Below are 15,964 nucleotides of genomic sequence, written 5' to 3'. Positions count from 1 at the left end.
AAATTTAATGAAAAATTATTTTTATAGATAATAGAACAACATTCCAATGCGCTAGAAAACTTTTTAGAAAATGGAAGAAGGTTAGTGAGCCTATTTGGTGCCAATTCAAATTAGTAGAGATATATAAGATGCTGCTAACTTTTTTTTGGTTTCCCAATTAGTGTTCGGTATCCGATTAAGTTCAATTGATCCGAATTTGTGACATGTAATGTTCATCAAAAGGAAAAGTATTTCCTAGCTATCAGGATTTTTTCCATACCCAAAGCTTGAACTCGAACTTCTTTGTTATGCGTGGGATTGTCGTGGAAACGATCGATTTAGGTTATTCTATGTTGCATGGGTCGTCTCATCAACAACACGAACTTTAAGTGATAAAAACTCGCCCTCTTTGAGAAAAAGAAGAATGGATGAGGATCGGGACGGGGATGTCGGCCCTCCTTAGTATGGGCAGAGGCGGAGTCAGGACTTCAAATTTTTGGGTTCGAGATTCTAATCGTTTTAAGTTGGGTTCTAAATTAATAATTTATACATATTCAACGGATTTTTTAAGACAAATACAAGATTCGAACTAAAGCTATTAGGTTCCAGCACTCTAGCTTCGCCCCTAAGTATAAGACCTCAGTTTAAGAATAAAAGAATCATATCCATCTCACCACAACCCTCGATGATATTTAGGCGTTGCTAACTTTTTAAAAGATATAATCCATATCTTTGTATTAGTCATTTTCATAATATTAACGTTAAATATTTATTGCTGCTGAACATTATAGACAGATTAGTTATGGACAAATGCTGAGACCAGATATGTTTACCAAATGCTACAACATTAATTTCTTTCTTGCAGCTGTTATGTACTACTAGATTCTTTGAACCATCCACTATTTGTGGTTTCTAAGCTTACAAAAATCTTAAATTTACCTAATCCTATGTCTGTTTGGTATACATACGTTTTCCACTCGTAAAATATATCTTCGTCCTAATTCTTATAAAAATCTTAGATATTGAGTCGTCTTTATTAAAGATCGTTTTACTTTTTATATGAGATTTTTCAGTGTGAATTCGAATTTAATCGGACCCTTATACAAATATCGGACATCAGAAAGGAAACTAAAAGAAAAAACTTCGTTCAAGTTCTTAAAAGATGGTTGCATAATAATGGTAAGCATAGTACTAATTTATTTAATTTAACGAAAATGCATGAACAAAGATAATTTGAAGCCGAAGGTTTTGTTTATTATCACATGAAAATTACTATCTACACATGTTAATGTTCATATAGAAAAATTGATTTATCCAATCTATATATAAACCTTGCAAAAAAGTGCATAGTCAATTTTTTTTCTTTTTTTTTTGTTAATAAAAAAGTTATCGAACCATTTCTCCCAAAAAGTCATTTTAGCCTGAAAATAATTTTTTTGCTGCCGAAAATGCCACATAACACTAAATTTTAAGCTAATACATAGTTATGTTGTTTTATGAAGGGGAGCTTTGGTGTAATACTAAAGTTGTCTTCGTGTGACCTATAAGTCACGGGTCGAGTCGTAAAAGCAGCTACTAATAATTGCATTAGGATAGACTGCCTATATCACACCCTTAAGGTGCAGCCTTTCTCCAGACCCTGCGTGAACGCAAGATACATTGTGCATCAGACTGCTCTTTGCTACGGTAGAATGACAAAATTTTCAATCACTTATACTCCTCTATCCCATGTATTCTTAATTTTCTTCCTTTTTTTTTTTACTACTTTTCTTTTATAACCAAAATATATATACATATAAGATATTTTTTTATCATTAGACTTTGTAATAAAGTGTGAAATTGTGTGCACGCTTGTCTCATATAATGTTTGAACACGGTTTAGTTCTAAATCATGTCTAAGGTGGACAAAGTGTTAGATAATTGTCATTGGCCTACCATTTTTTTAATTAATAAACTAATTAAAGTGACTAATACTATTGACAAAACTTTGGATGATCTCTTAGAATTTGGACACTTCATCATCTTTATAGAAATTTTGAGAACATTTCTAACTAATAATTAGTGACATACGACATCTCTTGGGTCTCATCTCTAGCCAACTTTCCAAAAATAAAAAATATCTAAAATTTTAACCTAACTTTGTCTCTTATCTAAGTTGTTATTATTAGTCTAATAAAAGTTGATGGGATGGAATTAAAGTATAGAAGAAGAAAAGAAAAAAAGACAAGATCCATTATGGGTTGAGCCAATGAGAATTTAACAAAAGATATCATGTTATAGTCAAGGGTAGGATATGGCACACTCAAAAGGCAAAGGTTTAGTAAATAGTCCATGGCAATAAATATTTTTACAAATATCTTTTTGTTTATCATTTTCTTGTTCTTCTTTATTCATAAATGGATGGCTGGATATGTAAAGAATTGTCCGGTGCACAAGGTATTTCGCGTTCACGCAGAATTCGGAAGGAACGTACCCTTAAGGTATGATATGTACAATCTACCCTAAAGCAAGCACTAATGGCTCCTTTCATAACTCGAACCCGTGACCTATAAGTCACACGAATACCTGTAGCTGGATATGTGGTGTATAAATATTTTTTTTATTCTGGTTTGTTGATCATTTGGTACTCGATAGTCATTGGTCGGATTAATCCTAATTCATGTCGGTAGGTTTACCAAGGGATTAAAGCGTTCTCAACTAAAAAGTTATTCGTTTTTAGGGCTTAAATTCAAAATCTCTAATTAAGCACGGAGGGATCATAACTATCTCACCAAACTTGTCGTTGGTGTATAAAAATGAAAAGGAAAAGAGGCGTTCCCCAATTTTAATGTGCCATCAAAATATTGAGATTTGCTAATAAAGTAGATATTGCTCACTATATCTAGTATTCTTGTTTTCTCTCTTTTTGAAGTTTAATTATTTAATTTTTTAAGACTTAAATGTAGTTCTAAAACTTTAAATTGATATTTTTAGAAACAACTAGGAGTAATTGATTTAATTCTTGTGACAATATTTTAATATAATTGACTCTCAAAGGCTAAAGAAAAAGCCAAATAATTAGTATGGCCATGATTGAAGTGGAATTTTGGGACCATCATAAATTATAGTTAGATGAATATTATTCTTCTATGCTTAATTAAAAGTCTCGGATTCCTTTAATAAATTTTACGCAAGCTGAATTCGAATTTATTGGAGTCCTATACGAATATCAAATAAGGCGAAATGAAGCCACCCTAGCCCATTGAGTGCTTTACTTCGGGCCATCGACATCATACGCTCTACTGAAATAGATTTCGCGGAAAACCAGCTATATCCGATCTTGGTTGGCCTTTCACCCCTAGTCACAAGTCATCCCCGTATTTTGCCACATACGTGGGTTAAGTAAAATAAAAAATTAAAAAAATGGCATTTTGGAAAAAATGCAAAACTTAAAGACAAAACCCCTTTTATGATATAGTATAAGGAAAAAATTATCAAACTTTATCAAAGTGGCTAAAAGGACAGGTGAAAGGTAAGGCAACCTTTTATATATTTATGATAATTGTCCTACATTTTGATATGTACAACATCAAATGTGGGACCCAACATTTAAGAATAGCCAATCAGATTTCAGAAACAGATATCTCCCCTGCTTATGATATGACAACTCCAAATTGTGGGGCTGAAAATTTGTTTCAACAGCCAATTAAAATTCAGAAACTTAAATATGAAAAAAAAAAACATTTTTTAACTAATAATGGACTTCCAAAGGAGTCAATTTCAATTCTTATTTTCTTCTTTTCCTTTTTTGTTTCATTGTTCTGATGTAAATGAGTTTTGATTGACCAAATTTGAGGGAGAAATTTAAAAATAGTCAGATTTACAAGTAGTCATTTAAAAATAGCCACAGTTTCAAAAGTAATCAAAATTTAGTCATTTTTATGTAAAGATAAATCTGAACAAAAATATTATTTAAATCCGAAAAAATATTTCAGTATAATATACTGGAGTTCCAATATATTATACTAGAGTTCCAGTATAATATACCGGTTTAGCATAATATACTGGAACTTTTCGCGTGTTGGAGTTCCAACATAATATGCTGGAAGTTCATATACAAGCGCATCGATCTCCAGTATATTATGCTGGAACTTTCTGTGTTGTAGCAAAATAGTGGTTATTTTTCAGTGACTTTGCAAACGCTGGCTATTTTTGAATGACCAGTTCGAAAACTGGCTAGCCTGTGCTATTTTTACCAGCTTTGACGGGCAGCCCGGTCCATAAAACATATCGCGTTTATATAGAGTTTGGGAAAGAACCGCACCTTTTTGGGTGTGATATAGACAGATACCCTAATACAAACATTAATAATTACTTACACGACTTAAACCTGCTTGGAATATGAATTAGCAATAAAGTCATTTTTGAACGATAAATTTCATCGTTTAAAGGGAAAATCTAATGACATTACTGCCATTGTAAACAAAACATAATTACTGTAACGTTACAAAAAATAATTTTTTGACTTTGTATCCGGTGATACAATTTAATAAATTTATTGTTATAGTTTTAACGTGATAAAATAATAGTTCCATGACTTTAGTGTTGTTGTGGATAAAATTCAAAGGCTATACATGAAATTAATCTTTAAAGTTAAATTGTGTGTTATTAGTATCTAAACAATCAATAATTACTAAATGCACCTACTATACTTTATGATGTTAAAAACATATTTATACCGGGATGGATAGGATCCCTCCATTCTTAATCAGGAGTGTCCAGTTCAAGCTTTTAGTATTGGAAAAATCTTGTTAGGGAATATATCGGGAGAAATTCAAAAATAGCTAGATTTACAACTGGTCGTTCAAAAATAGCTCAGTTTCAAAAGAAATCAAAATTTAGTCACTTTTCATGTAAAGATAAATCTGAGCGAAAACACTGTTTAAAACCCGAAAAATACGTTAGTATATTATACTGGAGTTCCAGCATAAGTATGCTTGAACTCCAGCATATTATACGGAGTTCCAGGATAAATATGTTGGAACTCCAGCATAATATGATGGAGTTCCGGCATAAGTACATTAGAACTCCAGCATAATATACTGGAGTTCCAGCAAGTATAATTGTCCAGTATAATATACTGGAGTTTGGAGCATCGGTGCTCCAGTCTCTAGTATATTATACTGGAGTCAGCAAAGTATACCGGTCCAGCATAATATGCTGGAGTTCATACACAAGTGCACCGAACTTCAGTATATTATGCTGGACCGGTCTCTGTTGCAACAAAATAGTGGCTATTTTTCACTGACTTAGTAAGCGCTGACTATTTTTGAATGGCCAATCCGAAAACAGGCTATACCGTGCTATTTTTACGAGTATATCCCCTTTAAATGGACCTTACGTGCCGTAAATCCAGATATAATCAGGCTCGAATACAAATATTAATTATCAAACACCTGATGGTAAACTAAAAAAAACTATTGAATGATGTTGCAATTCACTAATTTAATTTCACTTCAAATCAGTCACTAACTAATTTCCTATTGAGAATGGAATACAAAACAAGTTAGCAAACCTATTTATATATTTGAATAGTTAATACTTTCATTATTTCATTTTCAAAAAAATTATAAAACAAATAAGACGCAAAACTGGTCGGTGGGAACAATTTTATATTGAAAAAAACTAGCTACGTTTATTAGTTTTATGGGAAATTGGTAATACAGTTTGCTAAAATTAGAAGCCGCCAAAACAAAGAGACGACAATATATTGAGGATAAGGAACAATGAATTAAATAAATGAAATCACGTTCAATAAAATAACAAAATTATGTTAATCCATTTAAATTATCTCATATCAATATTATGCAATATTTACACAATGACAACAACAAATATAAATTTAGCAAAATTATACAAGTTGGGTCTGAAAAAAGTAGTGTCGCAGATCTTATCTACCTTGTAAATATAAAAATATTGTTTCTAGTAGACCCTCGGCTCAAGAATAATCACAATAATTTTAAAAGAAACATGAAAGTGGAAAAGCCATATAGAAAGAAATAGTAACAACAACAACAAGAAAGAAAGCTGAAACAAAAGAAAAAACACTTTGTATGAAAAATATGCGACTAATAATAGGAATCTAAGAATAAGAAAATATGTCAATAATAATAATACTGCAGGAATGAAAAAGAAGTACGCTCGACTACCTCTTACACTTCTGCTCTCATTCTCGACTTTCATACCCTCGTATCGATTGTAAACTGGAAACAGCCAGATGAAATATAGTGGAATGCTGTTGTCTGTTTGTAATGGAGTTGAGTGTCTTCTTTCTTTCAAGCTTCTTTTTGTTCTTTATTATTATTATTATTATTATTATTTTTTTAATCAACATATTTCAAGTTGCACAACAGTGATAATTGTGAAGAGATGTTTCTAAGTACATGTTGTTTCTTTTGCTTCGATTATCTTACTGCTTTATTATTTTGCCGTTGTTACTATTCTTGACTTCATTATTTTTTATTACATGCTTCTTCGCTACTGTTTGTCAACATGGTTTTTTTTTCTTTTTCAATCATGCATAGGAATAATTCTCTTCGGTCGATGGTCTATCAAAACTTCTTTATCGTCACAATATACATATTATTTTTCTCAAACTCCACTTATGAAAATACATTAAATATATTATTGTTATTGTTGCAACAATTCCATAATAACTTAACATGATTGGGAAAAGAAAAAAACTAAATATAATTTAACATGAAAATCAAATCCGTCAGCAATCACTTTCATTAGTTATGACACAAATATTTTACTCCAATATTATTAGTTAACCTTTATGTAGTATTGCACCATGTCATTGGACGGTGGGAGAAATAGTATTTTTACAACTTAGTTCCAATCCAAATAAAAATATTAAAATATGATTACATGAAAATATAAAATATGAAAAAGCTGATTGAGCTATTTTATATTATTGAATAGATCTGCTACGTGTCATCTAAGCCTATTTGTGGAGTCACAGCTGGCTTGAACAACCAATCAGATCAATTTAAGAATAGATCCTCAACAAACTAGTTCTAAATAAATATTATTAAATATTGAACTGATCCTCAACTCTCCACAACAAATAAATCAAGCAAAACAAAATAAGTAATATTTTAATTTAAAAAAAATAAAGTTATTGCTATGTGACCAGGAGGTCACAGGTTAAAGTCGTGAAAACAGCCTCTTGCAGAAATGTAGGGTAAGGTTGCGTATAATAAACCCTTGTAGTCCGGTCCTTCCCCGGACCCCATGCATAGCGAGAGCTTAGTGCACTGGACTATCGATATTCCGATGTACAAGGCATTTCTCTTTAACAAGATCCTAAAAAATGGTCGCATCCAAAAGGATGTGATATATACAGTCTAACCTAATATTTTTATCATCTCCCTTAAAAATTCATCACGTAAAGCTTGTTAAAGCACGAAACAACTCGAGATCTCTGATTAAATGTGAATCAATCAAACACATCTCACCACAATTCGTGATGGTCAAAGAAAAATATTAGGAAAAGTTTATTTAACAATTTTATATTCAAAATCTATTAGATTTGCGGAGTCACAGCTGGCTTAAGCAACCAATCAGAATTAAGAAAAAATACTACTCAACAAACTAGTTTAAAAAATAATATTAATAATTGAATAGCAAATTAAAGAAGAGCTAATAATACTTTGACTATTATCTGAGTTACCAAAATACCCCTTCCATAAGTACATAAAAAAACTAAAACCCGTTGGACATTTTCGGGAAATTGGAATTATACCTTGCTAAAAATAGAAAATACAGTAACTATTTCATATTTAAATGCGGCGTCAAAACGAAAGAACGACGCCGTATCGTGAATCATTAGCAATGAAACCGGCGCCGGAGAAAATCTGGTCAATATCGGAGTCAACGCCGGCGCCGTCAGAATCATTTCTCTTAGCAAAACGACCTTTAATTCTTGGCCTTGTTTCAGCATAAGCTTTTCTTGAAGCATATCTTATAGTTTTCTCAAATTTTCGATTTTTCTTCTTTTCTCTGTACCTTAAAACTCTTGCTTCTCTATTCATTCCAATTAATTTTTCAGCTGGAGCTGAACTTCCCATTTCAATAATGCTATTCACACTTCTAACAAAAGGGTATGATATTTCTGAAATTGAGCTCCCATCTGGTACAATTCCAACATCTAAAGATGATGATGACACCTGAAATTTCAAATAGATCAAGAACATTAGCTTAACTTTCAAGAAAAATGTAAAATTAGACAAAAAAATGGCAGTCCGGTGCACTAAACTCGCGTTATATGCGGGGTTCCGAGGGGCCGGACCAAAAGGGTCTATTGTATGCAGTATTACCCCGCATTTCTGCAAGAGGTTATTTCCACGGCTCAAACCCGTTACTCATGCTCACATGACACCAACTTTACCAACTACGCCAAGTCTCTTTTCATGCAAAATTGGTTGTTGGTAAAATGATGGGTTTTTCAAAAAAAAAAAAAAAAAAAAAATTAGCTTAAATTCCAAGAAAATGCAAAGTTGTGGTGTTGGTAAATGGTGGGGTTTTAAAAAAAATTAAAAAAAAAAAAGAGCTTAAATTTCAAGAAATTTGCAAAATTGGGTATTGATAAAATGATGGGGTTTTGAACAAAAAAAATGAAGAAAATTAGCTTAGATTTCAAGAAAATACAAAATTCAGTGTTGGTAAAATGTTGGGAAACAAGGAATTAGCATAACTTACACTGTGACTGAGTGAAGGGGTGGTGTAAGATTTGATGTGGGATTGAGTGAAATCAATCTCAAAATGCTTTTCTTGATGTTGAAATGGTAATGGTTTTATTGTGGATTGTACTGGTACTACACTGTCATTTGCTGAATTATAATTGGGTTGAGAATTTGTGTCAATAGAAACAGAGTAGTCAAAATCAAGAATGTTTTCTGAATCTGAAAATAAGAAATCCATTGGTTTCATTTCCATTGTATTTACTGGAAGTTTGGTAGTCATTGTGTTTGGAGAAATCCATGGATCAAATTTATAGTCTTCTTCATGGTGTCGGAGACAAGCTGTAACTTTACTGAAGTCAGGAGCTATAGCCGTAGTCGTGGTCGTGGTCATGGACGTGGAGTTGGAGTTGTTAATCGAAACGAGGAGCGTGGCGGCAGTGGATTTCACGACGGATTCGACGGGGTCGTAAAAAGGGACCACGGGAATCCGCTCGTGGCGTTGAGCTAGAGGGTTTGCAGAGTGAATGTCGCGGTCACATGAGAGGCAGAGGGCGGCTGCGTCCGCCTTGCACGTGACGCTGGCCGCCGCCTGCTCGCAGACCTCGCACATCCATACGCGTTCGTGGCGGGCGTTCCCGTGCACCCGTGTGTCGCAGCCCAAGCACATGAACATGTTGTCTGTTCGACAGAACACGAGTGCGGCGTCTAAGTGGCAATACTCGCATGGTTTTGCCACTGCTGCCGCCGCACCCCATCCTCCGGAAAAACAATTTGCGCCGCCTCTCAATATGCCCATATTTTTCTCTTTCTTTCTTCTTTCTTCTTTCTTCTTCTCTACTAAATGTGTGAGTTTGGATTTTGCAAAATGAACAGCTATTGCATCTTCTTCTTAAGGGAAATCTTGATGCTGACGAGTATAGGGGTGACACGTGGGTTGAGTTTTGGCCACAAAAAAGATTTATGACAAAGCAAGTGGTATTAATTATATTAATTGTCATATGTCTGTGCCGACGTAGGGCCTACTTTGAGGAGGTGTTCCTTTTTGTTCTTGGGGGGGGGGGGGGGGGTGGTATTAGAAGAATGGTTTAGGGTGTTAAATGGAAAAGATGAAATTTGGGTGAAAGTAGATTGTGATGGGGCGACTTGTTCAAGTTGTAAGAGAAGATGAAATCTAGAGCTAGATCACGAGAAGAGTGAGATTTTGAGAAGAGTGAGATTTTGAGAAGTGGGAAGTGAAAAGTTGTCTGATTTACTTTTTCACAAGATTAGATGTATAAGTTTAAGTTTCATAGCTTTTCTTGTAAAGTTGTTTATTTGCGATAGTAAAATGAGGTCATAATGACGGTAAGGGTTAACTGAGTTGGTTGAGTTAGTGGTTAACCATATGAGAGATCTGAGATCAATTCCTGTCGTATCGGATTTGCCTAGTGCAATTTACATCTTCAGTGTGATTTGCTACTTATTGTACAGTGAGCGGGTTGCCTAGTATACACCCGAAAGGTAGCTTCCTCAGTCAGAGCTCGTCACATCGGACTTGCCTGGTACGATTTACCTCTCTGATGTAGCTTGCGAGCTATTGCATCGGAGAAGGTTATCTAGTGCACACCAGAAAAATAGTGACTACATGTTTCCTTGGAAATTTTTCAAAAAAATAAGATCATAATACTGCCAATGATCGTAATTGACAAAATAAGATCCCTCCATTCTTTATTAGAAGTTTCGGATTCAAGTCCTATGATTGAAAAAATCGTACTGTTGATGACGCTTCTTTCTTTAATGGGTTTTACGCGACAGAAAAAAGATAATCATAACAACAACAACAACAACAACAACAACAACAACAATTCAGTAATAATTTCATTAGTGTGGTCTGGGGAAGGTAGAGTGTACGTAGATCTTACCTCTATCCATGAGGATAGAGAGACTGTTTCCGGGAAGATAATCGTATCGAATAGAAAAATTCTATTAACACAACAAAATATGTACAAATAAACAAATTAGCACTTACCTCCCCTTACAAGGTATAGCTCTTGCCTCTTTGTATGTATGGTTTGGGATTGGAAAAGAACCAGATAAACTTTTTGATACACTTTTTTATCCCCCAACAGATAGACAAGAGGGGTTGCTCTGATGGTAAGCAATCCCCACTTCCAACCGAGAGGTTGTGAGTTTGAGTCTCCCCAAGAGCAAGGTGGGAAGTTCTTGAAGGGAAGGATGCCGGGGGTCTATTTGGAAACAGTCTCTCTACCCTAGGGTAGGGGTAAGGTCTGCGTACACACTACCCTCCCCAGACCCCACTAAGTGGGATTATACTGGGTTGTTATTGTTGTTGTTGTTTTTTATCCCCCAACAAAAGTAAATATTATATTACCTCAGCCAACAAACAAAATTGAGTAAAGATGCCCATAACATCCTACAGGATCCAATTTGGAAAAAAGTGCCCCTAAAAATCTTCCTTCAACAGAAAACTTAGCTAAGCTAAAATATCGGATTAATTACTCCTGATGATGTGACGAAAATACGGGATAAATTAAAAAATCGTAAGATTTACAAGTGATCATTCAAAAATATCCACAATTTCAAAAGTAATCGAAATTTAACCACTTTTTATGTAAAGATAAATCTGAACGAAAATACTGTTCAAAATCTGAAAAATACTTCAGTATAATATACTGGAATTCCAATATAATATACCGGAACTCTAGTATATTATACTGGAGTTCCAGTATAATATACCGGTCCAGCATAATATGTTGGAAGTTCATACACAGGTGCTCCAATCTCCAGTATATTATGCTGAAACTTTTCGCGTGTTGGAATTCCAGCATAATATGCTGGACGTTCATACACAGGTGCACCGATCTCCGGTATATTATGCTGGAACTTTCTGTGTTGCAGCAAAATAGTGGCTATTTTTTAATGACTTTGAAAACGCTGACTATTTTTAAATGACCAGTCCGAAAACTGGTTAGCTCGTGCTATTTTTACCGAAAATACGAATAGGAACTACAGTCATTTTAAACTCCATTAATATATATATCGCGATATTTTATCAACTATACGTTATATAGGTCTATTACACAAACAAGATTACAAATTTACATTAAAAGGATTAGTTGCCACCCAACATTTGAAAAGACTTTTTGGATGAAATTTAATTTGTTTTTAGTTGTGGCATGAAGGCAAAGGAATTGCATTGAGTTTAGGTTTTGTCATTGTCAAGCATTGAATAACGAAAGCACTACTTCAATTTTGGATGCCAAGAATTATTAAATTAAATCTTTCCTTTTCCTAAAGTAAAATATATTAAAATTTGATGAAATTAGCCATATGCTTTAATTAATTCTCAAAATATAAACTATAGCACTCCCTTTAAACAAACGAAGTTATATTATTATGATACCAAAGAAAATTGACGATCCATTGAGATATGAAGGAAAATGATTAACTTACTTTGGAGATAGATTACTCAACAAAAATATTAGTACCTCTTTCTTAATTTATGTCTCGGATTTTTCTGTTTAACTTGTTCCAAAAAGAATATTATATGAAATAATTTAACTTTAAATTTACTATCTTATCTTTAATGAGATGACTTAAAATCATATAAATATTTATTACTTATGTTAGATCAAAAATATAGAACTTTTTCTTTTTCTTCTAAATTTAATATCAAATCAAACACCGCAACATAAATTGGGACAAAGGGACAATGTTTAGTATTATTGGCATGTTGAGTTTTACTATTACAGTAATGTTTACTCTGGCCAATTAACGAAGTTATATAATGTTTACTATTAATTTAAAGAAGCAAAGTTTACAGAGAATTATGGTTAGGTAGTCGTGTTTTGTCCTTGTTTTGTTACAATAGCTTTAATACACTATTTAAGCCCGTTTGGATATAAGAAATTTTTTCCTTTTTTCCAAAAAAAATTTACTTTTTTTCGAAATAAGCGTTTGTTCGAAAACTTGAAAAACTCCAAAAAGGTATTTTTCAAAATTTTCACTCCAATCACTCACAAAATTTTTAAAAACCCCAAAATTATATTCATGTCCAAACACAACTCTAAATTTCAAATATCATTTTCACTTAAAAAAAAAAATTACCCTGTTTTGGAATTTTATAATTCTTATGTCCAAACGCTTAGTGTTTTTATATATTTTCGTCTTTCTGAACTTCTGTTATTACTTGTGTTTAACTTCGCTTCGGTCTTATCTGTACTAACTAGTGATAGTTGTGTGTTTTTGCTTGATATTCCGAAAGGTTTGCTTGTCATTGGCCCTTCCCTTTATCTTCCCTAAGCCGATGGTCTACCATAAACAGTTTCTTTGTCTTTTTAAAGATAGAAACAAAGTATACGTATGCACTACCCTCCCCAGATGCTACTTGTGGATACGCTTAATTTGTTGTTGTAGTTAAGGGTGGCATGTGGGGCAGTTAGGACCGGCCCAGGCCCGCGAGCCCATATGGGTAGTGGACCTAAACGGGTCTAACCGTTTAAACCTGGGACTAAGTGGGGTGGGCTCCTAAGTAGGTCGGTTCACTGAAAAAGCCCATGAGGACCGGGACCATTTGTGCCCGGGATCGGCTGCTAAATGGGCCAGTTCAACAGGTCCTAAACGGGCCCAACGACTATTTTTAAATAAAAATTTTCCAAATTTTTTGTAGCCGTTACTTAAGTTTAAAAAATGGTCGTTGACCTGCAAAAATAGTCGTATATTATTTCTAATATATATAAGCTATATAATTTACAATAAATTGTCTTAGATAAAAAATATTTTAAAAAAAGGCCAGGCCCACTTAGGTCCACATAGGCCCAGGACCGGCCGACTTAGCCCAGGACCATTAGCTCGTGGTCCCGATCCCAACCTGGTTCCTACCAATAGCCCACGAAGTCCAGGACCGTTTAAGTCTGGCCCACGAAGCCCGAGCCCATATAGGACCGCCCCACGAGGCCCGTTTAGGCCAGGGCCCGACCCACCTACCACCCTTAGTTGTAGTACTAGATAATAATGAGGAGGTTATGTTATACCCTCGTGGCTTTCCTTTTATTTTATTCTAGTTGGTTTGGTTTTGGTTCTTCTTTGCCTCATATTATATTTCATCGAGGTTCTAACTGGGAAAAATTTATTCGTATTAATATTTATATCGAATTAATAAATATAAAATATAAATTGTTCAAAATATTTAATTTGTAAAATAATAAGTTGCATAAATTCTATTCCTAAAGAGTTTAAATTCTGAAAATAGTGATATTTCTCCAAAATATCACTATTAGATTTTCTAAAAATTATCCCAAATTTTTGTATTTTATAAAAGAGCCAACCATTTATTATTTTGTAACAATGTTATTTCATCTTCTCGGTCATCTGATAGTGTATCATGTAGTTCATTATAAAAATTATAGTTTTGTACCAAATTTATTCATATTCAAGATTATGGTTTGCGATAATATAATGAATGTTATTGATAATGACATTGTTGTGTATTTGTGATAGTTTTTAGAACTTGTAGGTATAAGACATGTTTCATGTTTTTCCAAAATGAATTTGGGAAATATGTTTTGAAAACCGATGTCCAAGCACATTTTCATCTTCAAATCAAACTCCACCCAAATTAAAATTTTCAAAATAAATTTGAGAATCTATGGTCAAACGTTAGCGTAATGTACGCTTCAAAGAGCAACTCTTGAAATTGAAAGGTGAGAAAAGGAAATTGAAAATTATACTCACACACTTAATTGTGACGGATTAATAGACTGAAACCTTTGCTATTACTACATGTTTTTTGTCATACAAAAAAAAAAAAAAAAAAAGATAAGATGACGTCATGCAGTGCGTAATCTTATGGAAAAAAATTGTTATGTAAACAAATTATAAATTGGCTAAAAAATTATGCAAAAGCCAAAATAGCCAGAAAAACTTTTGAATGTCAGTATGTCACACCAATTGCCAAGCAGAAAATGATCTTAATTCATTTATTAGTATTTTTTTCTTTTTCTTTCTTTTTAATTTTTATTATTTGGTATTTCTATTTAATTGTCTTTTGTTATATTGTCCTCTTGTACAAGGTGGACAAGTGGGTCCCGTTTGCTCTCGTGATATTGAGCATGGTGGGTCCCGTGTCACGTGCTTAATAGCTATTTAACGGGTCGGGTTGTGTGAGTGTGGTTTTATCCCTTTCCCTTAACAGGAAATAATAAATGCTTATTTATGATTTAAATAGAAGAAATTGATTTGCAATTCCCTTTTTTGTTGTTGTTGTTGTATTTTGCACATGTATTAAGTTATTAACGATTTTTATGAAAATAGATTACACAACTAAAATAAAATTAATAATGATAAATTAGAATTTCCTTTTTATTTTTGAATAACCTTAAAAGGTAAAAAAACTTTTTGCGTATTATGAGTCTGAAGTTTATGAGTTTTTACCGCGATCTCAAGTAAATATATAATAAGTAATTGAGTTCACAATCAATAATTATGAATATTTAGTGGACTTTTAAGACATATACAAGGTATGTGCAAAAGTTACTGGGTTTACGGGAACCCACACCTGCTAAGTTGGATTCGCTCCTGTATGCGGTGACGGATGCAGCTCTTCAGCAACGGCTTCATCAACTCAGTTTTTTCGATGAAGACCTACTAAAGTTTCAACAAATAGTAGAACTGAACCCATTATTTTACAAGCACAGTGAGTTTAATTGTAAGGACAATAAAGATCAAATTTCCTCAAGTTTAAATCTTGAATCCGTCTCTACAAGTATGTCGGGAATACTATGAAGCTAAGAATTTAAATTTTATTTTTTTTCACCGGTTGCATTAGAGTAGGTTGCCTACGCCACACCCCTTTTGGATGCAGCCCTTCCCCGAACCCTATGTGAATACGAAATGCTCCATGCACCGACCTGCTTTTATAAACAATGAACTTCCCTGCAATACCTTAGTATAGTTTTCTGGTTTAAAGAATTTGAATAAGTAATAGTCGTATATTTAAGTTGGGTACCATATTTGCAAGTTAAGCAATCGTGTCTTATATAAGAATAACCCATTTTTTGGCCCAAAATTTCTTTGATGACTAATGATTGTTGCTAATTGTTGTGGATTCGCAGTTTGGCTTGCTAGGTTAAGGGTATAATGAGCATTTTCAACAAGAGAGCTCGGAATGAAATATTATTCACAGGGGCAATATTCACACTCTGACATACGAGTTTACGTGAATTCAGTAACTTTAAGTCCTTTCGATAAGCATACAACAT

General features: G+C 33.5%; 1 protein-coding gene across 1 annotated transcript; it reads right to left on the bottom strand.

The window, feature by feature from the left end:
* Nucleotides 1-7,618: 7,618 nt before the first annotated feature.
* LOC107761869 (zinc finger protein CONSTANS-LIKE 5) lies at nucleotides 7,619-9,585 on the bottom strand. The gene is made up of 2 exons (XM_016580159.2): nucleotides 8,722-9,585; nucleotides 7,619-8,189 (listed from the first exon to the last, which is right to left on the bottom strand). Exons 1-2 carry the CDS (start codon nucleotides 9,499-9,501, stop codon nucleotides 7,815-7,817), a joined length of 1,155 nt encoding a protein of 384 aa, XP_016435645.1. The 5' UTR covers nucleotides 9,502-9,585; the 3' UTR covers nucleotides 7,619-7,814.
* Between the last annotated feature and the right edge of the window lie 6,379 nt (nucleotides 9,586-15,964).

This window comes from Nicotiana tabacum, chromosome 9, assembly GCF_000715075.1.
Source record: "Nicotiana tabacum cultivar K326 chromosome 9, ASM71507v2, whole genome shotgun sequence".
NCBI classification, from domain to species: domain Eukaryota; kingdom Viridiplantae; phylum Streptophyta; class Magnoliopsida; order Solanales; family Solanaceae; genus Nicotiana; species Nicotiana tabacum.
Note: the sequence above shows the minus strand (reverse complement) of the source record. Positions and strands in the feature narration are given on the sequence as shown.

Coding starts and splice junctions, on each gene's coding strand:
- LOC107761869 (XM_016580159.2), bottom strand. CDS start 9,501: ATGGGCATATTGAGAGGCGGCGCAAATTGTTTTTCCGGAGGATGGGGT. Junction 8,190..8,721: donor CCCCTTCACTCAGTCACAGT/GTAAGTTATGCT, acceptor TTGAAATTTCAG/GTGTCATCATCATCTTTAGA.